This window comes from Muntiacus reevesi, chromosome 5, assembly GCF_963930625.1.
Source record: "Muntiacus reevesi chromosome 5, mMunRee1.1, whole genome shotgun sequence".
Classification (NCBI taxonomy): Eukaryota; Metazoa; Chordata; class Mammalia; order Artiodactyla; family Cervidae; genus Muntiacus; species Muntiacus reevesi.
Genome location: NC_089253.1, coordinates 46525890 through 46553082, shown reverse-complemented (window position 1 = coordinate 46553082; position 27193 = coordinate 46525890). Strand labels below are relative to the sequence as shown.

At 51.3% G+C, this 27193-nt stretch overlaps 1 protein-coding gene across 1 annotated transcript in view; it reads left to right on the top strand.

Moving 5' to 3' along the window:
- The window catches only part of KCNQ1 (potassium voltage-gated channel subfamily Q member 1), a 362001-nt gene that overhangs the window by 175551 nt on the left and 159257 nt on the right, over positions 1-27193 (top strand). Inside the window, exon 11 of the mRNA XM_065938008.1 lies at positions 931-1051. Within this exon, the coding sequence (XP_065794080.1) occupies positions 931-1051 (121 nt within the window). The remainder of the gene's footprint in view (positions 1-930; positions 1052-27193) is intronic.

Sequence of the window (27193 nt, the reverse complement as noted above, 5' to 3'; positions counted from 1 at the left end):
TTTGACTTGCCTCACTTTTTACAACTACTTATTTTACAATACAAACCTTAAATGGAAAGAAAAAAAAAACAAGGGTCCGGATTGCATATCCGGGGACTGACAGGTACTCTTAGTCAGCCCCACGGGCCAGCGTCACCCCACTGCAGGTGGGCCCGGGAATCTGAATGCTAACACGGGCTGTTGAGTGGTTCCTGTGCCTCCCTCAGGCGGTGCAGGCGGTGCGTGCGAGGGGCCAGGACATCTGTGGCTGCCCCACACCCATCCTCTGACTCTTCATGAGCAGGAGTCCTACCACTCTGGGTCTGTCCACATAACTGTGGACAGTGATGGGAATCAGCGTCTTACCAGATCTGTGCTTGTCAGCTCTTCTCGACCCTAACGTCTGATGTGAATCTGGGGAGAGGCCCAGACCCCTGAGATCAGTCCGGCCACAGTCCTCACTCTGAGGAGATGTCATGCGTGATAAATAGCTTAGTCGTGTCCAACTCTCTGTGACCCCATGGCGTGTAGCCCATCAGGCTCCTCTGTCCATAGAACTCTCCAGGCAAGAATACTGGAGTAGGCTGCCATTCCCTCCTCCAGGGGATCTTCTGGACCTAGGGATCAAACCTGCATGTCTTACATCTCCTGCATTGACATGCAAGTTCTCTACCAGTAGCACCACCTGGCCCTTCCCACTGGCTCTCAATTGCACCTTGACCACTGAGGACTCAGGCCTATGGGGGCCATCATGAACCCAGCCAATTCTTGTGCCAAGACTTCTTACATCACCTCCACTCCTCCCCAGTGCTGTGAGTGGGTCTCTTACCCGCTTGTGGGAAGGCTCCAGGGGTTTGAGGAAGGCAGGTTTGAGTCGGCATCTAAGCTCTGGGCAGCCCTGGGCCCTTCTGCCATCATGCCTAACACGCTGCCCCACATCTTTCCCAACAGTGAAAAAGAGTCCCACGCTGCTGGAAGTGAGCACAGCCCATTTCATGAGAACCAACAGCTTTGCTGAGGACCTGGACCTGGAAGCGGAGACGCTGCTGACTCCCATCACCCACGTGTCACAGTGAGTGCCTGCTCACCCAGGGGTGGTGAGTGGAAAGGACATAGGGCTCGAAGGGAACGCCTCGGTACTGAACCAGGGCTCAGGTCTATTAGCCCAGTGCCCCACTCACTGCCTGCCCTCAGCAACCGAGGGCCACTGGCCCCCAGGGGCTAGACCCCGCACTGGGGCACCCGGCGGGGATATAGCAAGGGCATTTCCCACTGAGTCTGGGAACACAATCCTCTTGTTGTGACTTATGGAAAACCGGACTGATCATTTTCCACTTGCTTCCGTGCTCTGAGCATCTGAGAAGATTGTTTTTCTCTCTCTGAGCCCCCTCCCCTGCCCCCCAAAAGAGAAACGACTTTGTTTTTCACATTCCCCCATGGAACCCTGGCCAAGCCACGGGGCAGATGCTGCGGCTGTCCTCAGGGGCTCCTTCAGGTGGAGGAAATGGCTGATTCTCCACGCCTTCCAGTTGGCCTGCCCCCGAGGCACAGCTGGCCTGGGATGCATGCCCGTCCTCCCCCGCCGTCACGGTATCCCCGGGCCAATCCCCGGGGCTCAGCCGTGGTGTGATTCCCCTGCGACGTGACTCAGTGCTCCCAGCTAGGGCACCCCGCGCGCAGTGACGCTGTGCCAGGTCAGTGGGACACTCGGGCCCATCCTGGCTGCTGCCCCACCGGGGGTTCCCCTAGAGACGTCTGTCTGTGAAGGATGCGCGCATGGTGCTCACCATCCTTCTGAGAGTCACTTGCTGGCCTTCTTTCCTTCTCTCCTCGGAGTCAGTGAAGCATGTTCTGGTTCTCTGGACTCAGGGTCTCCAGGTCGTCCTAATCATGTGCACCTCTCTCGCGGTGAGGCCCCAGGCTGGCTGCCTTTGCTGTTGCCAGGTGTGGCCTTTGCCTTGCAAATGACTAAGGAAGTCAGGACCCCAACTGCAGGGCCTCCTGGCTGCTCTGTACCCGAGGACTGGCCAGGCCAGGGAGCCAGAGCGAGAGGGGGACAGGACGGTCTCGAGGTGGTACTGTGATCTGACAGGCCCACCTGCCATCCTCCCAGGCCCTGCCAGGCTCACAAGGAGCTTGACAGCACGTGTGGATGGCAGGGCATACAGAGAAAGCATGTTCAGTCTCAGTGAGAGCCGCACACGAGGCTGGGAAGCAGGGGCTACGTATCCTCGTGGACATAGCACTGGGGCAAGCTTTCGGGCCACCCCTGGGAATGGGGCTCTGAACTCTGGGCCCATCCTGGAGATGACCCAAGAGGCTCACTTGGTAAGTGAGCAAGGGCAGAGGTAGGACTCGTGCTGGGAACCAGGGGAGCTCGGCAGAGGCAGGTCAGTGGTGTTCCAAGGCAGGATGCCAGTTTACCCCTCTGGCTGAGGCCTGTAGCGAATCTGGGGCACAGGAGACCCCCAAGTGCTTTGTGAAAGTCGGGGTTTTCTGGCTGGTGTTTGCAGCACAGGTGGCAGGGCCTGCTTAGAGCAGAGATGGCTAAGAGCCTGCTGGGACCTGGGCCCCTCGTGTGGGTGGACACCGCCTAGGCCTCGCTCTACTGCTCAGCGGCCCTGCCTTGTCCTCCTGGCGCTCTCTTCCTATCAGAGCTCGCTTTTCCTCCCCTCTCACCTGGGGCCCAGCCCCATAAGGCGTCGCACCCCAGGTGGACGGGGTGGTCACCCATCACCCGTCAAGCTGGGCAGTCTTCACCAGCTCCCGGGACCCTCTGAGGCCACTGCAGGAAGGCCCAGGGTGAGGGTGGTGAAAGACTGGGAGCTGAGGTGACCTAAATCCAAGCTCACAGCTGCCTTGCCTGGTCGCCCCTTTTGAAGAGAGGACCATGTGTGTCAGGATTTGCAGGCACAAGGTTTTCAGGGGGGCGAGAGGCGGTCCACCTGCCCAGGGAGCCCCAGGAAGCAACTCAAGCTGGTGGGGCTGCGAAGTCAGAGGAACCTGCCCATTCCTTGTCTTCTTTTCTCCAACACAGAGGCCATCTGACCCGACAGCCCCAAGCTCTCTGCCTGCCGTGGGCCTGCGGTGGTCCTTGGGTCGTCACTCCCTGGGCGCCGTCCGTTGGTTATGGGAGGAGGGGCTCCCTCCAGTGCTAGCTGGGCCTAGGCTGTCCTTCCCCAGGAGGGGCCTCGCCCTGGAACCTGTGAGGGCCTTTCCCAGTACAGACCCTGCAGAGGAACCAGCTGGGAAGGCGGGTGCTGGACTGAGGGGTCTGTAGGGAAGGCTGGGCTGAAGAGACAGTGTGCAGCAGAAAGGCCTCCTCAAGGCCCTGTTATCTGGTCAAGGTTGAGACAGCAGGGGCTCTGCATGTCCCTGTCCTCAAGGGCCAGGGTCCTGCCCGCAGGAGCCCAGGGAAGGTGGGGTACATGCACAGTGCAGGGGACGGCGGTGGGACTTCAGATCCCATGCGCCCCCAGGGCTGAGGGCTGGGCCAAGGCGCCACCCCACCATGGCGGGGGAAGGAAGCAGCAGTGCTGGGCCCCACGTTTACCCCGGGCTGCAGCAGCCTGCAGGGCAGCCAGGGGAAGATGGCCAGGCCTCAGTGTCCACGCCGGGCCGCATTCCTCTGCCTCCCGCACAGCCTGCCTGCTGATTGATGCCCATAATTAAACTCGGCTCCAGCGGCTTGGGGACCCGTCTCAGCTCCTGCAGGCAGCTCAGCCCCATGGACTCCACGCAGGCGAGAGAGCTGCACGCCCTGGAGCGTGTGCAGAGGGCTGGGGATGTGCACAGGGGTCTCGCAGGGGCCAGAGTGGGTGGGAGGCAGTTACTGAAAAACAGATCCATTTTTCTTCAGCATTTGACTGAATGTTAAATGTATTACCATGTTGGGACAGTTCCAGAGTTCAAATTAAAAGCATAAATAAAGACACATTTTGTTTCCATCTCAGGCTCTCCCCGCCCGAGGGGCCCAGGGAGGTGAGGTCACTGCAGCCTTGATTACGGGATGGTCCCGGGGGCTGGGCGAAGCTCCTCTTTCCGGGGCCTCTTGGCCATTGGTGGAGCAAGGGGTCAGGGGGCTGGGGGTCAGTGAGCCAGTCTGGTGCAACCTGGGGAGTCGCCAGAGAGCCGGGGTCAGGGTGCAGCGGGCTGGGGAGAGAGAGTGGCTCTGGTAACGCAAGCTCCACGGGCAGGCCCCCGGACCCACTCACAGTTCTGGACGGCCAGGCCACAGGCTCACCCGCACCTCTCAGGCAGACGAAAGGGAGCTCGTGGGCCCTTGGGCCCCCACCCTGAGCTCTGCCATAAGGCTGCCATGGAGCAAGTGTGAGGCAGGAGACAGGGCATCGAGGGCAGGGGTAGGGAAACCTTGCAAGGGGCTCTTGCCCGCTGCGGGGAGGGCCACCCTGTGTCCACCCCTGCGCCTTGCACATGGTATTCCACCTGGAACATCCTTTCACTCATCGGCAGCCATCAGAGTCCCGTTCATTTCTCCAGCGTCCTCGCAGGCCTCCTCCCTTGAAGGAGGCTCAGGACGCCCCCAGGCCAGGCTGCCACATCCCCCTCCAGCCCCTGAGGCCCTCTGTACTGGCTCCCTGAACCCTTGTACAGGGCCTGGATCTCTTTTGGGGTACCTGTCTACCAGGACCCTCATGTGTGGCTGCCCCAGGCCTCTCCTAATCTGGCACCCCTCAAGCCCCAGACTGGATGAGCTCCAGAACCATGGCTCCTGGGTCCCCCAACCAGGGCCCAGCCAGCACCTCCCGAGGAAGAGATGAAGCAGAGGCTGTGGGCGCCTCAGTGCTGCTGGCATGCAGGGCCAGGGTAGCTAGGTCAGAACAGGCCTCGGGTCAGCATCTGGGGCTCTGGGCTCCAAGGCTGTGTGTTGGTTAGTCCTCCCCACAGCTGCCGAGTCAGCCAGGACTGACCTGGCATTCACACCCACCCCAGTGGTTGCACATGGATACCCAGGGCAAGTGGTTCCAGAGCCAGACCCTCTGTGTACACACCAGTCTCTGGTCTCCCGGAAGGGCCCCTCCTCTCTTCTGTCATGGCCTCCCGGGTAGGCAAGACTCAGCTCTCTTTAACCAGCCACCTCTCTGCCCTGCTCTGCAGGGGGAGAGTCTGGTTAGCACCCTGTACACCAAGACAGGCATGGGGAAGGCCAAGAACCTTCTAGGGAAGAAAGGCAGAGGGAAGGCGGGGCCAAGGCTGGGGCCCCACAGAACACCCGCCAGGTGACTGTGAGCGCAGACACATGCACACACGCCCAGCGAGCATGTACTCGCAGGCCTCCTGCGACATGACAGCCTGGAGATCTTTGAGCAAAACCAGCCCTGTGTGCGTTAATTAGAATTTCCATGTCTTCAACTTTCTCCTGGACCCTGCAGAATCTCACGCCAAAACGTTCAAGTTTCTCTTTTCCAGCGAGGCCGCTGTGGCCTGGCTTCCATCCACATCACTACTAACGTCTCCTGAAATCTGCGTTTGTCAGCGAGGCCAGGGCCAGCCCCATGCCTTCTGGAAACAAGGGCAAATGTCACAAGGCTTGGTCCCACGCTCAGTTCCCTGGACCAGGGTACTAGCTCTACTGGTGGTACCAGGTTTGCCTGGGACATTTCAGAGACATCTGGGGCCCACTGCAGCCCACACCCATGGACCCCAGAGGCGCCAGGCACGGCATGTCTGTGAACGTCCAAGCCCCTTTCTGTTTCCCACCCTGCAAACCGTGGTGGGAAAGGACTGAGAGGCCTTGCTGGGGCCAGTGTCCAGGGGGATAAAGGAGGGGGCTTGCCAGGAACAGATGAGGCTAGTTTGTCTTTCCAGGCCAGTGTCCTCTCGTTGGAGCTCCAGACCACCTCTGTCTGCACGAGGTGCCAAGGAAGCCCCTCGGGAGCCCGCCCGGGAGGGTTGTGCGAAGCTGCATGAGTCACAGGCTCCCCGTCAGAGCCTCACAGCCCCGGCCAGGCGCAAAACCGTCTCCGAAATGCACGGGGGGATTAAATGTTCTCCTAATTAAATTACAAGCGAGGCGAGTGGCTCAGTGGGAACAACGGGGGACTGGAGATCAGATGCCCTTCATCTGGCGCCCAGCCGGTCCTGGCCCAGCTGTGGGTCAGCCCCCGAGCCCCCCAACCTCTGGGAGCCTCATTTCCTTCGTGAGCATGCGAGGAGGATGCAGCCCATCCGCTGGGGCCAGTTACTCTGGGGAGTGGGCCCATGGTCTGGGAGGAAGGCCCAGAGGCAAGCAAGGAGAATTCTTACTGTCTTAGGCGCCGTCGATAACCCCAGGCCCCGGCACGCTCAGGGCCCGCTCGGCGGTCTCTACAATGCAGGTTCACAGCAAGGGCGGCATGGACCATGGGCAGTGTTCAGGAGGATGTTCAGGAGAGAAGGCCCACACCCTGGAGGTAGTGGGAGGATAGGACTTCACAAAACGGCACTGGTGCTGATGGAGAGACATCTTTGGCCATCAGGGAGTCACACACAGCTTCCCCCTGTGCTTTGCCTGAACCTGGGGGGGGGGGGAGACTGAGTCCCAGGGGAGACTGAGTCCCAGGCAGCCTGACCAGGAAGCCTGAGGTGGGAATCCCCTGAGCCAGGGGTGGGAGGAGTTTGGGGCAGACCCAGCCCCTCTGCAGGCCTGCACTGTCCATCTCTCAAGCTAAGCTAGAAAGGCTTGTCCTTATATAGAGGACATTGTTTTCAACTTTCCAGTTGAAGGATGAAGTACACAGATCTCAAGGGTACTGTCTCATGCATTTTCGCCCCCTGGGACTTGTGACACCAGCCCCCAAGTGAGGCGACAGAACCTCGCAGGAAGCCCCTAGGTTCCCCCTTCGTGCAGTAACACCCAAGAGCAAGCGAGGCCCGGCTTCCAGCAACAGGACCCAGCTCTGCCCGCTCTTGGACTTTCTATCAATAGACTCCGACAGTGCACACACATTAGTCCCTGTGAGCTTCACAGTCGGGCTGAAGAGCAGGGCCTCCCTCTCCCCTGGCTGGCTGGCACCCCATCGTGTGAAGGGCCTACACCTCCTTTATCCGTTCTCCTCTGACGGCCACTTGGACCATGTCCAGTACAGGGCTGTTATCATCACTGCTAAGAATATTCTGTCTAGGCTCTTTGGGGAATGCACGGGCTGCTTTCTGGTGAGCATGTTGCCAGGTCACTGGATGAGCTTGTGGACTTTAAGCACATGCTGCCTCACAGCTGCCCAAAGTGGGCAGACCATTTCCACTGCCACCAGCGGCAGCGGGGCATTCTGGCTGCTCCACTTCCTAACCCTTCACATTTTCCGTCATTCCTTTTTAGCCACAATGGTGGGTGTCTAATGGCATCAAACTGTGATTTTAACTTGCAGTAATAGCTATGGGTTTCCCTGGTGGCTCAGGGGTAAACAATCTGCCTGTCAATGCAGGTTCAATCCCTGGACTAGAAAAGGAAATGGCAACCCACTCCAGTATGCTTGCCTGGACAATCCCATGGACAGAGGAGCCTGGCGGGCTACGGTCGGTCCATAGGGTCACAAACAGCAGAACACAACTTAGTGACTAAACAACAACAAAGTCAACGGCGCATTATTATTATTTAGTTGAATACTGTCCTTTGTAAAATGCCCATGTTGGCGGCCCCTTTTCTTTTGGGTTGTCTTCTCTTCTGATTTGTAGGCGTTCTTCATCCTGGACATGAGTCATTGGTCAGACACATGTATGTTCATTCCAAAGAAACAACACTTCTCCCTCTGCGGGTTGCCCTTTTCCTCTCTTAAGTGTGTCTTTTGATGAACCTTCTGGTCTTAATTTTAACATCATCCAGTTAATCAAACATTTCCTTTCTGGGGAGTGCTATTTGTATCCTATTTAAGAAACTTTGACTACTCCAAGGTCATAAAGATAATTGCTTTTTTCGTAAAGCTTTATTAGTTCACCTTTCACATGTAGATCTGCAATCTGCCTGGAATCAATTTTTGCATCCAATGTGAGGCTAAGGTCAAGGCAGTTTTCACCCATTTGGATATCCAGCTTGACTCAGTTCCCTTTACTGAAAAGACTGCCCTTCTCCACTGCCCTACCAGATAAGCACCAGTATAAAGCAGCTCACAGTCTGCACATGGCTCTGTCTGTGGATCCTATTCACTTCGTCGGTCAGACTTTTATCGTTTTTCTTGCCAGGGCCATGTTTCATTATCAGTACAGTTGGATCCCAGCTCGGGACGGTGGGTCATGCAAGCTCCAGTCAGTTCTCCTGCCTTGCTTGGCTGTCCCTGTGCGGCACCTCCAGCCATCGTGTGCCAGTTTCCACAGGAGGCTTCTAATAGGTGGGCCAGCTCCCCGTCTAGTCTCGGGAGGACAAACACCTTTACTATACTGAGTCTTCAGAACAGCGCTCTTGACATGGTCCTCCTTTGTTAAGGTCTCCTTTCATCTCTTCTGCCATGTCCTGTAGTTTTCAGGGCAGCGGTCAAGCACACCTTGTGTGAGATTGATCCCTTGTTAGCTGCTGCTTGTCATGGGTTTACCAAGTCTGGGAACACTGCCTGCCAGGGAACTCTGACCACCCTGGGTCACCTCCTCCTGCTCAGTGGGACGCTGGGGCAGCTGGCTCACTCCTCTGAGCCCCCGTGTCTTCTTGTAGATGTGAGGGATGCGTGTCCCGGCGCTGGTGTTAGCCTTTGAAGAGATGGGTCCGGCATCCAGCTGGCTGCCTGCTTCGGGGAAGCGTCTGATAGGTGTCAGCTGTGTGCAATGTCTCCTTGTGAAGAGAGGCCCTGTGGGGATGTCCCTTCCTTGGCCTGAGAGCTTCTGAAATGGCCAGGTCACAGGTCTCCATGGGGCACAGAAGCAGCCACAGCGTCACCTTTAGATGTTGTCCTTGTTTAATGAGATGCACCTTGCTGCTGTTATTCTGTCACTCAGTCGTGCCGACTCTTTGCGACCCCACGGACTGCAGCACACCAGGCTTCCCTGTTTCTCACCATCTCCTGGAGTTTGGTCAAACTCATGTCCCTCAAGACAGTGATGCCATCCAACCATCTCATCCTCTGTCATCCCGTTCTCCTCCTGCCTTCAATCTTTCCCAGCATCAGATGTAACTAGAAAGCCAAAATCCACTGCCTCTCATCCCAGGGCACAGGACTCATGAGCCGTGCTGTCTGTGGAGGGAGGAACCTGACACCTGCTCTGCTAACTCTCCTCTTGGAGGGGATGCTGAGGACTACGCCCCAGAGCAGCCACGAGTGCCCCAGCGTGCCTCTGCCCTCTGTTCTCAGCACAGCTGGGCTCGCCTGCTGAGGATGACACCCTTCTTCATGCAGAGCAAGGACCAGGGCAGGCACGAGGCCTGCCTTCCCCTGGGACCGCACTTGGCAGGAAAGGGAGACGCCACGGGAGCTCTGTTTCTGAGCAGTCCACGGGCTGCGTGGCCCAAGTGTGGGAGTGGTGTTTGTTCACAGCCCTGGTGGCCTTCAGGTGCTTAGGAGAGGGCGAGTCCCTGTTGTCCCTACGTCTTGTGTCAGGGGTGGGAGGGCACACTGCGGCTGGCTGAGACAAAAGCTTGAGTCCTCACTGGGGCCCTTAGAGGAGGCCTGGTGAGTCAGTCCCCTGATTCATGGAAAGATGGGTCTTGCCACCTTGAACCTGGCACCACCCTGGGAGGATGAAGGGCACCCAGGCCTGCAGACCACTCTGGGGCAGCGCTGACCTGGCCTTCCAGGGTTCCGGGGCTTCTCAGGTTGCTCCTAAGCCCCTCCACCTAGTATTCACCCTTTAAGATTTACAGGCCCTCCTGGGACGATACAGGTGTCCTCAGCAATGACTGGCTAGCAGGTCTGGCCGGAAGTCTATCAGGTCTGGCCTGCCTGTGCGAGTGCCAGGTGGAGGGAAGAGGAAGAAAAGACGAAGGCAGAGGGAGACAGGAGCTCAGGGCTGACCCGAGCCTGGCATCCATGGCATTCTGCCATCCCCACAGATCCAGCCATGATCGCACAATGGCTGTGATCTTCTCAGGAAGCGCTCTCTTCACAAGGGCAGTGGCCCCGGAGGCGGAAGACAGCTCGGGAAGGATCGTGGAGAAGAGCAGGGATGCCCTCGGCATTCACAGGCAGGGTCTTCCACTACAGTCAGCACACGTACAACTTAGCAGGGGTTTACATCAAGCTCTGAGAAGGGAATTCGGGGCGGGGGGTAGTTCAGGGAATTTTCAAAGGTAATGTTGACTCTACCTGATTTGTCTTCCAAGGCCCTGGAACTGGGCCATCACATAAGATCAGACTACACTGCACTCAGAATACCGCTCGTGCCACAGCTGTGCCCCTGGTAAACTGGGGCACACAGCAGGGTGGCCTCCCAAAGCAGTAGAAGACATGTGGGGACTGGAGGGGGTATGTAAGGCTGCTCAGGGCGCCGGCTACACTCACAGTACGTTCAGCGTTCTTCCCCACAGCCTCACTTGTGGTTATGGGCAAGACGGCTGCCCTCAGAGAGCCAGCCCCTGAAGAAGCGGTGGGCAGCACTGGGCGGCCAGCTGCTGGTCCTCGGCTTTACCCAGCTGACCTCTGTACCTGCATATAAAGTTCAGGGCAAGGGCACACTGGGACCTCTGGCTACATCCCTTGAGCACACGCTGGATGTGTCCACCTGGCCCAACTTGGTCTGCATGGGGGACCAGTGTCTCCACTCCTGGGTTGGTATGGGGCAGCTGTCCTCAGGCCCAAGGAGACCTTTCTTTCCCTACTTAATCTTCTCTCTTGGGCCTTTTGTAGGTGGACTTGTTTTTCAATGTTTTCTTTAGGTTCATGTCCAGATTTGTGAAGTTACATTGAGTCTCTTCCCATTTGAAACACCTGAATGCTTTCTTCCTGCTCTTCTCTCTGAACTGCCACATGAAACCCCCAGCTGGGTGTGTGGGCTCCAGGTAGAAGCTCATAGGGGCCCGGTTGCAAGGCCAGCGTCATAAGCTGGGGCCGCCTCAAGTGGAGCAATGCTCAGAGACTGGCCCCCAGCCTGAATAAGGTTGGGGCAGTGTGTGTGCAAGCAGCAGGGACGGGACTGTCCCCAGGGGCTCCAAGGGCATCACCTGAGATGCTCTCCCACTGACCCCTTGCTCTGTGGCAGTGCCTGAAAGCCTGGTGCAAACAGGCCCCCTCCATCACCGGCCTGTCTCATCCGCTGGGAAATGGACTTGGTCAGGCCACACGGTCTGGGTCTAAGGTGGGAATATATGCCTGCAGATGTCAGGAGATGGAAAGAGTGGGAAATGGGAGCCCCGAGACCAAAGACAGAGGACCTTGCTCAAATGCTGGCAGAGCCAGGTAGACACTCAGCTCCGAACTCTGAACTCTGTGTTCTTTTGCTGTCCCAAAGCAGCCTGTCTCCTCGAGTGGGCCCTGCCTCCATCCTACACCAGTCCCAGCCAACTTTCTTCATCACCTGGGCCAAGTGACCTCGGTCCCAGGGGGTTGGTTGGGGCACTCTGCTGAGCCCCAAGCCTCAGTCACTCAAGGCCTTCGGCCTGGCCATGCCCTGCTCATTAGCGCTCTGCTTCCCCCACACTCAGGAACGGGAAAGCATCCCCCAGGTAACTCTGCCGCAGGCCATGCCTGGAAGGAGAGGTGGGTGGAGCCGAGTGAGCAGGACAGAAACACTGAAACCTGGAGTCAGAAAGTACAGTCAGGTTAGTCTCTTGGGCCACCTTGGGACCTCATACTTATCCAGGAGACCCACATGGGTAAGACCAAGACAAGGATGCTGCCTTTCCCAAACAAGGCAGGAGGACCAGACAGCCGTGAGAAAGGTCAGAAGCCCAACCTGAGACTCCAGGTGCAGGCGGAAAAACTGTGGCCTTCTCCCCAGGTAGCAACGCAGGTCACCACTTAGGAAAACAGTCCTGCGAGCACGCCAAGGGCACGGTCCGAGGAGAGAGGAGCGTGACCTTTGCTTAGCAATGGACACTCTGCCAGGGCACCAGGCCACCCTCTGCACTGAGCCCCTAAAATGGATAAATGCTGCTGCTCATCACAGTCCTCATTGACTCTCATGACCTGCGGAAATATCATTCTCTCTGTCTGATGCCACCTGGCCACGCAGGTGCAAGTCCCAGTGATTCGGGAAGCTGAGTGTGACCAGCCAGCCCATCATGTGAGGCTGATCACGGACTTGTCTCATTTGCTGGGGCTGGTGTTGGGTTCTGCCTGTCAATGTTTAACTCCTGAGGAGGCCAACCTTGGGGCTGGAGAGGCTCAGACTGCAGAGGGGAGAGGGGCTCCTTTCTGCTGTGTGTGTGCAGGGACCCTGGGGTGGGGAGGGGCAGTGTCAGCTCACAGCCAGCAGAGCACAAGCTGGAAGGAAGAGGGCCTTCGGCGTGAGCCCCGCCCCGCAGTGTGCCGGGAAAGGGTGGGGAGCACTGTGCCCCCACCCCCGCCCCCGACCCTGTAGGTGACAGTGGGCCCCAGCAGGACCCGCAGCTCTGAGGACCCCTCCGTGGTTTCCAGCGGCTTCGGTTCTGGGGGTGCGCGGGCGCCTCATTTGCAATTGCTGGTTGCCCCACAAGGGCCTGGCCTAGGTCTCCCCGCTGGTGGGGAGGAAGGTGTGGGAGCTGGTTTGCTGGGCCACCCAGTGTGGGCTCAGGAAGGGAAGGAATGTGACTGAGGCCGGGTGTGGCTGAGGAGAGTGCAGCCAGTTGTGGGTTTTTCTTGGGGCCGAGATAGACGTGAGCAGAGATGGAGGCCCCTCTCCCTCTGCCCCCACCACACACACTAGGACCTTTCTTCAGTGTGCGGCTGTGGAGCTGGAGGCCAAGGACACCCTCTGGAAACCTGAATTCCATTCGCTCTTGGCAAAGAACAGCTTCCTGCTTGGGGAAGGTGTGCGCGTGTGTGTGCGCGTGTGCACACAGGGCCATGGGGGCTGGCAGAGGGAGAGGCACGTGGGTGGAGCGATGTTTGATGAGACGTGTAAGGTGACCCCAGTATTTCCCGGCACTGGATGGCACTTGCTCCTCCATCCGGAGGAGCTAAGACAAACACCTGGAGCGGCTGAATCAGAAACGTGCAGGCTGCACTCCTTTGAAATAGGCTCTGGCTTAAAACAGTCATGGCAAAACATGCCTTTGAATCTGAAAGCCAGGACTTTTGCAAAATAATTCAAAAAGTTTGTTGAACCTTAAACCTTTCCTGATGATTCCTTCCTTCTGAAGTTAACTCGTTAAAGTTGCTCCAATCCCAACCTGGTGCCAGACCAGCTTCCTGGAAACACTTGCCAACTGCTGGCCTTTGGAAAGACTTGTCACCCTAATAGCTGTTTAAAAAAAAAAAAAAAAGCTCCCTGGGCACCTTGGCTGCAGGGCCTGAAAAGTCCTTTGTGTCCGCTCCAGCTGCAGACCCGTTCCAGGCCCCGCTCCTGGGGCCGACTGGAGCTGTCTCTCTTCGTTTCCTCTTACAGTGGCGGGTGCTGGGCTGGCTTCTTCCCGCCCAGCTTCTCTGCCAACGGTGCACCCAGGCCTCCCAACACCGAGGTGGGGGCCGGGACGTCCAGGGCAGAGCCCTTGGAAAGGGCGGGTGTGTGGGCATGTCCCAAGAGGGTCACCAGCCAGGGCGTCTCTCCGTTTCTTCCCCCTAAAGGGAGAGATCAGGGCCCCCTCCCAGGTCAACCCTGTGTCACTTCCCCAGAAAACCCAGGACCCAGCCAGTTCCCAAGCAGCTTGGTTTCAGAAATGAAGACAACGTGCCTCTTCCCAGAGCAGGGTTCCGGCAACATAAAGCCTGAATGTAAAATGAGGTCTAAGTTGTAGTTTAAAAAGAGAGTTTAAAATGTGAACATGGGTTGGAAGATATTTAAACATAGATATTAGGCGAATCAACAGAAAAATGTACTAAATATTGTCACTGATGCATTAATCAAAATCAAAGATTACCTGAAAATGGAAGAAAAGTTACATAAAAACTCAAGCATTTAGAGACACAGCAGTCAGAATATGTACACCGTTCACTCCTCTTAAAAATCACTCCTCTCAAAATTCCATGATGACAAAACATATGTAGCATTTCATTTCCTAGTTGAGCCTTGTTGATCTGCAGATGGGTGGAGGGCACCCCTTCCCATCAGAGGGGGGCGGGTGGGCTCCCTGGGAGCCTGCCCAGGGCCTGCTCTCACTCCGGCTCTGCCTCTCCCTGTCAAAAACCTCTTTGTGCAGGAGCAGCCCTGCTCCTCGGAGGGACAGGAACCAGAGCCCACAGCACCGTGCCACCGTGCTCCGCGGCCCACCAGCCCGGCCCCGCAGTGGGGGCCGCTCGTCCACAGCCTGGCAGAACGTCTGCAGGAACTGCAGCATGCCCTTCTTGCCCTATTAAGATGTCGCTCTTAAAAAGTAATAGTACAGTAGCTTTACACAGCTAGGGAAAACAGATGCAGCATACAAAGGGAAAATGGCAAAATCAGGCTGTCCCCACCCCAGCCCTGACTTCCTAAGTTTCCCTTCCTAGAGGTCACTGCTGTCAAAGTTTCCTGCTGTATGTTTTCAATGTGTTATATGGGCAGATGTATTTGTGATATACCTCTTTCTTGCACACGTGGTAGCATATATCATTTACCGGCAGCTTGCCTTTTTGCCTTCAGACAGGTATGCCAGACTTCTTTTTGAGCTGCCGGGACAAGCTTGGTCTATCGCGGGGCAGTACTCCTGAGGGGCACTTTTATTCTGCAGTGTGGTTTGTGTCCACACACGTGAACAGGTGACAGCTGAGGTGCTGCTTTCTCGTGAGTGAGCTTCTAGGATCCTTGAGAGAGCGTGGCCTCTGCTCTCAGCCCTCTGGACCAGGCTTTCCCCAAATGGGACTGTGCTCACGGTAGCACCAGTCTTCATGGCATCGGTTCTGTTTCTGGTGAACACGGGGACCCAGCCACCTGAGAAAGGCACGTAGCTGGTGGGGTGGGAGGCCTGTGAGGAGGCTAAAGAACATCATGTTGAGTGTAAATCAGTGAGCCTTCCATCACAGAATGCACAGATGGGCTGTTCATTAAAGCCTGACGAAAGCCCTGAGCATTTTCAAGGGCAACACCGCCTTGACTGCAGCTGGCAGGAGGTGGCCAACAGTTACCTGCTTGATGGCCTGGGCAGGAAGCAACCCCAGGGCATCTGAAGAGAATGGGGCCCTGTCTCTGCGGACATCATGCTTCAGCTTTCAGTAGCAAGCCCTCTCATTTCTCCGTAAGCACTCAGCCCCAGTACACACTGTTCAGAAAGAAGACGCCTGTGTGTTCTGGAGATGGATCTATATTAAGACATCTAGTGCTTCTCCTTTTTATTAGCAGCTGCAGAGCATTCCATTATGCTGTAATGTATGGAACAAGTCCCCTATTGATGGATGTATAGGGCAGCCAAAGACAGCCATTAACCATTCAAATATTCACTAATGAACCGCCTGATTTTGAAATTAGTCCCTCTGAAATGTCCCTTCCCACTGAACACTATTGTCTCTCCCTACTGTCTTATCCCTGTTCTGTCTCCGTTAACTGAGTCTCCTAGGCTGTCTCTAATCAAATAAAGACGACATAAAATAAATTACTTATGAAGAAGAACTGTAAATCTTGTCAAGATACGAGATTTCATGAAGTTAAGGGAAATGAAACAAGAATTTCTCTTCAGAGGTTAGACAGTTAGGCAGAGTTAAAGCATTTACCCAACTGAAGAGAAAAGCAAGGCTGACACCTAGAAAAGCATTTCAAAGGGGTGCAAATGAAATAATAAAAGATTAAGACAGGCTCCTTGGTGAAGCCATGAAGCCGTACCTTCTAGAAAACTGACCCTCTGTGTGAAAGTGCTAATAGAGTTCATTATGAAGGGAGAAATGCCCTACTGCAGGGTCATGTCACATTTTACAGCATCCCATCAGAACCTCTCTCAATTCATTTTTTCTAATGAGGAGGTATCTGCAATTATGACAATGTATATATAGGACAATTTTATTTTCAAAACTATTATTACTACTCCTCAAGGTAACTTCCCAATCAAATCTATTTTTCATGAAATGTTGGTCTCCATTTTAAGTGCATTCACTTCAAGAGGTCCACTTCCCCCCATTTCCAGCAAGGTTAAGATAGTTGTGCATGTTTTGATAAGATACTACCAAATAAAGGCTTGTGCCCATTTATACTACTATGAAAATTGTGCAAACATGCCCATTTCCCCACACCTTCACCAACAACTACTACTCACTAGTAGTCACAGCTTCTATCTTCATTAATTTGATTGATAAGACATGGTATACTGAAGTTTTAATTTACATTTCTTTTATTGTAAGCAAGGTATTTATCTCTTTAAATCGGTAAACATTTGTTTTTTCTTCTCTGTGAACCATGTCTCCATACCTTTATTTTTTTAATACCCCTTTTTACTAATTTATAGGAATTCTGTCTTATATGTTGAAAACATTCTATCCCAATTTTCTTTGATCTTTCAGCTTCTATATTTTTCTGCTGGCAGTATTTTTAAATTTGAGGATTTTTTGTTTCTGTTTATTGCTTTGCATTTCTTATATTTTATTAAAAGTGGAGCTTGTTTCTGTGAGTCAGAAGCCAGATGTATTTTCTTTTCATATGCTGCTCAAATCTTTGGTCCATTTTCTCCCTATGGGCTTCAGAATTTTTAAATTCTGACATAATCAACTCTGGCAGTCTTTTGTGATATGAAATTCTTGTCTTAAGTTTTGAAAAAACTTCTGAGATTGTTTTAATAAGTTCTCCTGTGTTTTCTTTTGTCGTCTTTGTTTTTCACATTAAAAAATTTTAATTGATACATGGTTAATTACAGTGTTGTGTTAGTTTCAAGCGTATAGCAAAGTGATTCAATCACAGGTACACACATTTTTTTTCAAATTCTTTACCTTTATAGGTTATTATGAGTATAATTCCCTGTGCTATACAGTAGGTCCTTATTGTTTACCTATTTTATACATAGTAGTGTGCATATTGTTAATCTCAAATTTCTAATTGATCACTTCCCTGCCCCACTATCCCTTTTGATAACTGTAAGTTTGCTTTCTATGTCTGTAAGTCTATTTCTATTTTGTAAATAAGTTCACTTGTGCCGTTTTTACATTCTACATATGTAGAATATCAGTTATGGGATGTCAGTGTCTTGCCTCTGACTTACTTCACTTAACATGAGCATCTCTAGTTCCGTCCATGTTGCTGCAAATGGCATTATTTTGTTATTTTTATGGCTGAGTAACATCCCACTGTGTATCTATGTGTGTGTGTGTGTGTGTGTGTGTGTGTGTGTAACACACACATACATACACACACACACACTTTTCACCCACTCGTCTGTCAGTGGGCGTCTAGGCTGCTTCCATCTCCTGGCTATTGTAAATAATGTTGCTGTGAACACTGGGGTGCATGTGTCTTTTTGAATTAGCATTTTCTCCAGATAGACGCCTAGGAGGAGGATTGCAGGATTGTACGGAAGCTCTATTTTTAGTTTTTTAAGGAGCCTCCATATTGTTCTCCATAGAGGCTGCACAAATTGACATTCCCACCAACAGTGTAGAAGGGTCCTTTTTTCTCTACACCCTCACTTATTATTTATAGACTTTTTAATGCTTACCATTCCGACTGGTGTGTGGTGATACCTCACTGTAGTTTTGATTTGCATTTCTCTAATAATTAGTGACACCGAGGATCTTTTCATGTGCCAGTTGGTCATCTGTGTGTATTCTTTGGAGAAATGTCTTATCTAGGCCTTCTGCCCAATTTTTGATGGGGTTTGGTATTTTTAATATATATATATAAAACTGTATGAGCTGTTGTATATTTTGGAAATTAACCCCTTGTTGGTAGCATCATTTACAAATACTTTCTCCCAGTCCACAGTTGTCTTTTCATTTTGTTTATGATTTCCTTTGTTATGCAAAACCTTTTAAGTTTAATTAAATCCCACTTGTTTACTTTTATTTTTATTTCCATTACTCTAGGAAACAGGTCAAAAAAAATTGCTGTTATTTACATCAAAGAGTGCTTTACCTATATTTTCCTTTGTATGTGCACTCAGTCATGTCCAACTCTTTGCAATCCCATGGACTGTAGCCCATCAGGCTCCTCTATTCATGGAATTTTCCATACAAGAATACTGGAGTAGGTTCCTTTTCCAGATCTTCCCAAACCAGGGATCACACCTGTATCTCTTGCATCTCCTGCACTGGCAGGTGAGTTCTTTACCAGCTGAGCCTCCAGGGGAGCCCCTCTGTTGTTTATTATATTTTCCTCTAGGAGTTTTATAGTCTAGCATTTAGGTCTTTAATCCACTTTGCTTATTTTTGTATATGGTATTAGAGAATGTTCTAATTTCATTTACATGCAGCTGTCTAGTTTTCCCAGCACCATTTAAGAGACTATCTTTATTTCATTATATATTCTTGCCTCCTTTGGCATAGATTAACTTTCCATAAGTGCATGGGTTTATTTCTGAGTCTTCTATCCTGTTCCATTGATCCCTATGTCTGTTTCTGTGCCAGTACCATACTGTTTTGATTACTGCAGCTTTGTAGTTTAATCTAAAGTCAGGGTAGCTGATCCCTCCAGCCCCATAATTCTTTCTCAAGAGTGTTTTGTCTATTCAAGATCCTTTATGTTTCCATACAAATTTAAAAAATTTTTGTTCTCATTTTGTGGAAAATATCATAGGGATTGCACTGAATCTGTAAATTGCCTTGGGTAGTACAGTCATTGTTAACAATATTGATTTCTCCAATCCAAGAACACAGTATATCTATCCATCTGTTTGTGGTCATCTTCAGTTTCTTTCATCAGCATCTTATAGTTTTTGGACTAAAGGTCTTTTACCTCTTTAGCTAGATTTATCCCTAAGTATTTTTTTCTTTTTGATGTGATGGTAAATGGGGCTGTTTTTTTCATTTCTGTTTCTGATTTTTCATTGTTAATGTACAGAAATCAACAGATTTCTATATATTAAGTTTGTAGTCAGCAACTTTACTGAATTCATTGACGAGTTCTAGTTCATCTTCTGGAAGCATCTTTAGGATTTTCTGTGTATAGCATCATGTTATCTGCAAACAGTGACAGTTTTACTTCTTTTCCAATTTGGATTTCATCTTCTTCTCTGACTGCTGTGGCGAGGACTTCCAAAACTACGCTTAATAAAAGTGATGAGAGTGGGCAGCTTTCATTTTTTACATTTAAATAGTGCTCTATTTTTATATAAGGAGTTATTAAATTCAATTTATCTTCTATGTGTCTAACTAGTTATTCCAACACTATTTGAATGCATCATCATCTATCTACTGACTTAAATTGTTATCTTTATCATATTTCAAACTCTCATTTAATGTGTATCCACTTCTAGACTGTCTTATGGATCACTGATGGGCCTCATGATGGGCCAGACTCAATTATTTGACTTTCAAACTTTAAGATGTACTTATGAGTACAACAGAGTTTCCCTCATCTCTCTAACTCGAAAGAGGAAGCCACATTTCACACAGTACAGTCAACCAGGGAATCTATGGCATGGCCTCAGACCAAATCACTCTAGGCACAGGACTGGCTCTTGAGTTGGACATGAAGCCTGGAGTATCTGTGACTGAGTCCTTGTATTAGCAACTAATAAGGTAAGGGAGCAGGAGCACTTGTTTCTTCCAGGCTCACACAGCCGAATCCAGACAATGGATGCCCAGAGGTCATGGGTCTGACTCATGTAGGGTCAGTAGGGGGTAGGGGGCCATTTCTTACTCATGTATGATCACAGTTTCAGGGCATCTTATGAAAACTGAATTCAGTAACTCAAAAAGTAAATAAGCCTAATTCAAACAGGAAAAGAATGGCAACAAGAAAAATCTGTAAGGTGTAGCCAGTTCCTCCCTTCCCCAGGTCAAGGAAAATAATGGGCATGATAAACTGTTATAGTTGAAGTGATGTTATAACCAGTGCAGGTCAAAATGGTTTCACATCATGACCTGGACAACAGTGACTCAGTTTCCTTATCTAATCTAGGTCACCTGTACCAATGTGGCTTTTCTAGCCTCATCCATGTGAAACTGGCCTGGAGGAACATGGCTCCTGTCCCCTGCCCTCCTGGCTTGGGTGCTCTCCTTTACTGGCCTGTAAACAAAAAGTAGTGTTTAAGAGCAGATTCTAGAGCCACAGCAGAGCAAGCTCACAGACTGACTGTACCACGTCCTACCTGCTAGACCTCGGATGAGTCATTTAACCTCAGTTTAGTTTTCCCATCTATAAAATGGGGATAATAAGAAAAGAGTGCCTTCCACAGAGGGTTACTGAGAAGATTAAACGAATGACTAATGTGAAGCACACAGTATGGTGTTGACATATGTAAGGCTATATAGTGTTAGTTAAATGCATGTCCCTACCTCATGATGAGTCATTCAGTTCATCTTTATCACAGTAAGTGCTTGACAAGGTCAATGGGGAGGGGAGTTTGAATGAGTAAAATCACCTTCAGAAAAAAGTGTAGCTGCATTCTCATTAGACTACTTAGGACACTGGGTAATCTTTAAAACCTGGTGCTTTCCTGAAGCAGGTGCTTTTCAGAATTGTATAGGACTTACATTACATGCACATTTTTTTCACATAAATTTTAGAATCAGCTTGCATGATTTAAAAAACAATGTGTGTGGCCATCCATATTCTGCTGGTAATTTCTATTGAAACTGCAATCAATTTAGATTAACTTAGAATTATCTTTTTTTACAAATATTTTTTACTTTCTAGCCAAAAAGAGAGATTTATCCATATGTTCAAATCAGTTGTAATGTGTCTCAGTATCTTTCAGCCCTTTGTTCACATACATGTGGTTTTGAAATTCATTATTGGGTATTTTTAGGAAGACTACTGATTTTTTAAATTTGGTGGTCATGATTTTTTTCAACTGAACTTTTCATTTTGAGATCATTGTAGATTCACATGCAGCTGGCTGTGAGAAATTATAACAGATTCCATGCAGCCTTAGCCCCAGTGGTAACATTTTGGGAACTAGGACATGATCAGTGCCAGGGCACAGACGCGGGTACAGGGGAGCCCCTGTTGCCTTCATGCAGCCTCTGAAAGCCACACTCCCTCCCCTCCCGCTCTGCTCCACACCCCCTCCCCTCCCACTCCGCTCCATCTCTGGGCCCTGACAACCGCTGCTCAGCTCTGCATTGCTTTAATGGTGTCACTACAAGAAGGTTCTATAAATGGAACCGTACGCAGGGTCTTTTGAAACTGGCTCTTTTCACTCGACACAGTTCCCTGAAGATTCATCCAGGTTGCTGAACGTATCTGTGCATTCCTGGCAGGACCCTATTTAGGTTTATATTTTTAAAGCTGATGAACCCTGGCTGTTGTTTCCCTTTTTCTGCACTGACTACCATAGATGAAATCAGTATGTGTTCTTTCCTTATGCCAACTTTGTCAGGTCAGTGGAATTTTGGCTCCAGAAAGAGACTTCGGAAGATTTCATTAAGGATATGATTATTTTAAAATACATATTCAAAAAAAAAAGGCTCTTGTGAAAAAAAATTGTTTTATTTGCTCTTAATTTTGTTTTTCTTAACCACTTTATTGAGGTATGATTGACATACAAAATCTGTATGTAATTAATATACACAATGTGACAAATTTGGAACTAAGTAGATACCTATGAGCCCATCACCACAATCTAGGTGATAAACATACCCATCACCTCCCAAAGCTTCCTTACACCCTTTATATCGCGTGTATTATTTACTAAGAACACTTAACATGAGATCTCCCCTCATACCAAATTTGGAAGCACACAATGCTGTACTGTTGACTACAGGCCCTGTGCTGGACAGTAGCTCTCTAGGACTCATTCATCCTGCAGAACTGAAACTCTGTGCCCTTTGACAAATTCCTCCAAGCTGCCTCCTCCCCCTGCCCCTTGCAACCACCATTCAAGTCTCTGCTTCTCTGAGTTTGCCTATTTTAGATTCTTCATATAAGTGGTATCATACAGTATTTGTCCTTCTGTGTCTGGCTTATTTCACTGTCCTCTACATTCATCCATGTTGTCACAAATGGCAGGATTTCCTCCTTGTGAAAGAATTCTTGTACAACCATTCTATTTCTGAACGCTACCAGGATTCAGGGTGGGGGTGGGGAGTGCATTTTACATCGTTCATGTATGATAGAGAGTGGGACAGAAGGCAGCAAGTTTGCTCCCAGGGGGACAGATGCAAGCGTTCAGGGGGCCCCCCAGAAGGGCCCTGGGAGCCCTGGGGCCGTCTTCTGGGGGACGGGAAGAAAACATCCCTGTCTTGAATGCTCCCCGAGAGAGGGCCTCACTTTCCCCCACTATCTTCTTGTCTTCTCACCAGCCCACCCAGTTCTGTCTCTCTCTGTGACTTCCAGTCACCTTGAAGCTCCCTGCTCACCCCCATGTACAGGCGTGCTCTTAGGGCTGGGGTGAATGCAAACAAAGAATGGGAATCTTTGCAAGAGCTCTGGGGTAGGGTGGGCCCAGGCTCCCTTGAGGGGAAATGGGGTTTGGCTGGGCTAGCCCATGAAGCCTTTCACTTCTCTACCACTGTCACCCCCGTCCATATACACACCCAGAGCTAAGATGGACAAAGAGCAGCTCCAATCTGAAGCTCCGGTGGGCTCCCCAGGGTGGACGTGTGTGGGGTCTAGGCACAGGAGCTGAAGGAACCTGTGAGATTCAGTGCGGTGCCTGTAGGCAAGTGGAGGAAAGGATGCCTCCTTGCCCTGTGTGTCCACTCTTCTAGGCAGAAGGTACAAGTAGGCTCGCTAGGCTCTGTGCACGCCCCGAGGGACAAGGAGGAGCCAGAGAGGGCCACCCTGCTCTCTCAAAGATGCTGGTCTCGTCATCAACACACCCTGGGCACTGTGTTTCAAAGGAGGCCCAGCACTACCATTTCAGTGAGGAGAAAGTCTGCTGGCCCTGCACACATCTTTGGACTAAAGAATATTCCTAAAACAGTAATGGTACTTGCCCTTAGCCAGGCCATGTGCTCAGTGCTTTATAAACATTTCACTAATCCTCACATTAGACAGCTTTTGACATAAGAATATTATAGCTCTTATTTTATATATAATCAACCTGAGGCTTGAGAGGTTAAGTCAGGCCCAGGGTCACAAAGCTAGTGTTGACCCTGAGCAGTGGATCTGGTGAAGTCACTGTGGCTCCTCACACACTCCCTTGATATCATTTTAAACAAGTCAAGCTCTCTCTCCTAACCTTCTGCCCTTCCCCAGGCTGGGGCTGACTCATGTCCCTCTCTCAAGAGACTAGACCACAGAGAGCTCATCTCCCCTCCTGTCCTTAATGTGTAACTGGGTGTTTGTCTGTGGTGAAGGGTTACAAGCCATCTCCTTCGATCCCAAGGCTGGGGAAGGTAGAAGTATGTCTTTTTGTTCCTAATTATCTTCGATGCTTAATCCGCATAGAGCCCATCATGGCTGCTCTGTGAATGTTTGACGAATAAGCAAGTGAATGAATAAGCAAGGAGGGGTTTGCACCCAGGGCCGTCAGGTGAAGGACCCTGGCTGTGGTGCATCCTCCTCAAAAGACCTGCCCAGCCTGCAGCGAGTCTCTAAGTAGCAATGAGGCCTCCATGCTCCTTCTGGAACGCCTTCCCTCTGCTCTTCCTCCAGGGTTCAAGTCCCCACTCACAGAGTCTATGGCAGTTAGAGTCCAGAGCTAATCACAGAATCTCTCCCCCTGGAGCCCACTCCCTTCCGCTGCTGTTTTAGAAATGCAGGGAATGCAAAGGCAGTCACTTTAATGTCCTCCAGGGCTTTGTATATAGACAATTTCAGTCTTCACAGATCAAGAGACCAAGGCCTGGGGATGGCAGATGTTCCCACATAGAAAACAGTGGTACCTGGTGAGGAACTCAAGGCCACGCATGCTGAGCCCAGGAGTCTCTCTGCCACCAGGCTGTGTTCACACGCTTTTCTTGCTTGGTCGCCCCAGTTCTGCCCGCCCCAGGAAGGAAGTCTACTCCCCATTCCTAATGGCACGTCTCCTGTTAACCTGAGAACCAAGGGCTTTTAGATCTTCTTGTTCCCAGAATAATAATTCTCACCAGCTCCAGAGGCATGGGAATAGGCCGGCATTAACAATGGGGCGACTACCCAATGAAAGGCTCCAAACGAGGGCTCTCACACTGCAGGTGATGGAGCTGGAGGTGAGGCATAGAGTGAAGGGCCTGGCCTTCTGCAGCCTGCTGGCCTGAGTATGGGCAGTGGTTTGAAAGACCAGTCATGTGGAAGCCAGGTTGCTGTGCCAAGCGTGAAGCCACTCTGCCTGTCACTACTGCCTAGAAAGGCTGGCCCTAGGGATCTGGCTGGTGGGGAAAAAATAGGAATTGCATTTGATTCCATCAAAGATGGTTTTCCTATTAAAACATGACTCGTGTTAAAACGCAGGGCTTAGTTCAGAGTAAACATTTCGAACTGCTGAGGAGAAGCAGAGATTTATAACACAGAGCAAGACTTTAAAAAGTAAAAGCCCCTATATACTGACTGAGGCCATGAAAGCAGCCCTAAAATGCCAGCTCAGTTCAGACACAACTTGATCCAACCTGCTCCATCTTTGCTTCCAGCAGCCCGCCTGGTTCCTCATCTCAGGACTCCCAGGTTGGAAGGTCTACGGTCCAGCCTGGGCCTTAGGCCCTCCTCACTCCTTCCTGGCTTGAGCTCCAGGGCAGCCCCGATGACCTGGGCCCCCAGGATTACCGCCCTTGCTCTGTGCCCCTAAATAGTGGCCTCCACTAGCTTTGTTAAGATTCCTCTCCCGGGCCCCACACTCACTGCTGCCTCTCTCTTCCAAATCACATACACAAAAGATGGTTAGAGGTACACTCTTCACGACGTTTTCCCTAGTCGCACAAAACCTAATGACTGTCTTTTGTTTCTTTCCATTTAGAAGCATTTCCCTGGCAACGCTGTCTCTCCTTAGTCAACAGCAGCTAACTTCATCCTTCCCCTTTATCAAGATATTGTTTAGAGCAAATAACTCATTAACTGGTACAGCAACTTGGGAACCCTTTCACACTGGCTCTCAAGAGGACCTTTCTCCTGAGAACGGGGCACCCCACAGAGCTTAGGAAGAGAAGTGTCTGTGGGAGCTTTGGTAGAGCTCTGCCAGCAGACAGGCAGCTGTCCGTTAATGACTGTGCCCGTACCTTCCCTGATTGGATTAAGTAACTTCACAAAAGGGAAGTTGAAGTGGCTGGAGGGACCTGCCACATTGGTATCCCTGTGGCATCTCCTCAGTGGCCGAGGTGTGTGTATGAAGGCCCGAGGCCTGCTGCCGGCACCACATAAGCTCCAGGAGGTCATGTGGGCTCAGTCCCCACTGATTCCTCAGTGACCCAGCAGCATTCTCTTTCAATGGAAAACAGACTCATGTGGTAAACAGACTGTGTTCCAGAACTTTCTAGGTGACCTCCCTTCTCTTCCTCCTTTGCCACAGTCAGGGGTTGGAAAAGCAATAGATCTGCTTTCTCAGTGCCTCTGAAGTGACTTCTTGGCAGAGAAGAATTTCCCTTGTCTATTGCAACAGAGTTCAGGCCAAGCTTTCCTAGGAGAAGAGCTGGCTCACTGGCCTGGCTGGGAGCTTGTGGCCAGCTGAGAGCTTGTTTTGGTGGAGGGACCTGGGAGGAGACCCTCAGCTCAGCCTGCTTACTAGAAAGTGAGGCAACCTTCCCACCCTCCCACACAGACTTCTCCAGCCACAGGCAGGGCTAGAAGTCTTCCCCACAGGGCAAGCTCCAGACCAGCCTTCAGAGAGTAGAAGCTTTGCAGAGAGTCTGTCTGTATCAGAAAGCAGGATTGTGCTCCTTACACACACAACACACTAGATGTGTGCTGGTGTCCTGCATGTGCAGCAGGTGACTGACTAAGAAGTGAAACGGCTTCCATCTCTAAGTTCTGCTGCTCTGCATTTACAACTTCCAGCCCTGCCTCACTCATATTTCCTGGATTTGACGTATATGCCTCTTGGGACAACCTGTGAGAACTGTGAGAAGTACAGAAAACTGGAGGTCGGGGTATGGAGTCCAGCTGATACAGAGGGTCTAATGGTCAGGCCCGAACAGACAGGGAAAGGGTTGCCTTGGAGAGGGTCCCCATCTGGACAGAATGTCCCCCTACATGTGACAGTCAGCACAGCTCACAAGAGCACGTCTTCAGTCCTCAAATCCCACAGTATGCATGCCATGACATGTCACACCCATGGCACAGCATGCCTTACACCAGAGGGCTGCTCACACCGAGGCATGGGACCCTGGCCCCACGGTGCAGTGGCGGCAGCCATACAGATATTGAGCCTGGCAGCTGCAAGGCGGGTTGGTGTCATTCCGTGTGGGGTGGGAGGATGAGCCCATGCAGGCAGTAGAGGCCCCAGGCCCCCACAGCCTCTACCTAAGCACCACAATCCCGAAGGCCTCATACAGGCTTTGGGCTTCTGGGTCTGAGGCTCATGGAGGCCGGTCCCCGCCCGCCGGGGCTGCGATGCTGGCTGCACAGTGGTGCTTGCAGTCAGCTGGCCGTCCTTCGGGACAGGGCTCCCAGGCAGGGTGGGCCAGGGTACTTCCAGGATCTCCTGACTCACCAGGGGTTGGGCCATCACCGTGTTGTTGTTCTTCAGTCGCTTAGTTGTGTCCAACTCTGTGACCCCACGGACTGCAGCACAGCAGGCTTCCCTGACCTTCACTATCTCTCGGTTTACTCAAACTCATGCCCATTGAGTCGATGATGCCATCCAACCATCTCATCCTCTGTCGTACCCTTCTCCTTCTGCCTTCAGTCCTTCCCAGAATCAGGGTCTTTTCCAGTGAGTTGACTCTTTGCATTGGGTGGCCAAAGTACTGGAGCTTCAGCTTCAACATCAGTCCTTCTAATGAATATTCAGGGTTGATTTCCGCTAGGATTGACTAGCTTGATCTCCATGCTGTCCAAGGGACTCTCAAGAGTCTTCTCCAGCACCACAGTTTGAAAGCATCAATTCTTTGGCACTCAGCTTTCTTTATGATCCAACTCTCACATCTGTAAATGAATACTGGAAAAACCATAGCTTTGACTATATGGATCTTTTGTCAGCAAACTGATATCTCTGCTCTTTAATATGCTGTCTAGGTTTGTTATAGCTTTACTTCCAAGGAGCAAACATATTTTAATTTCAGGGCTGCAATCACCACCCATAGTAATTTCA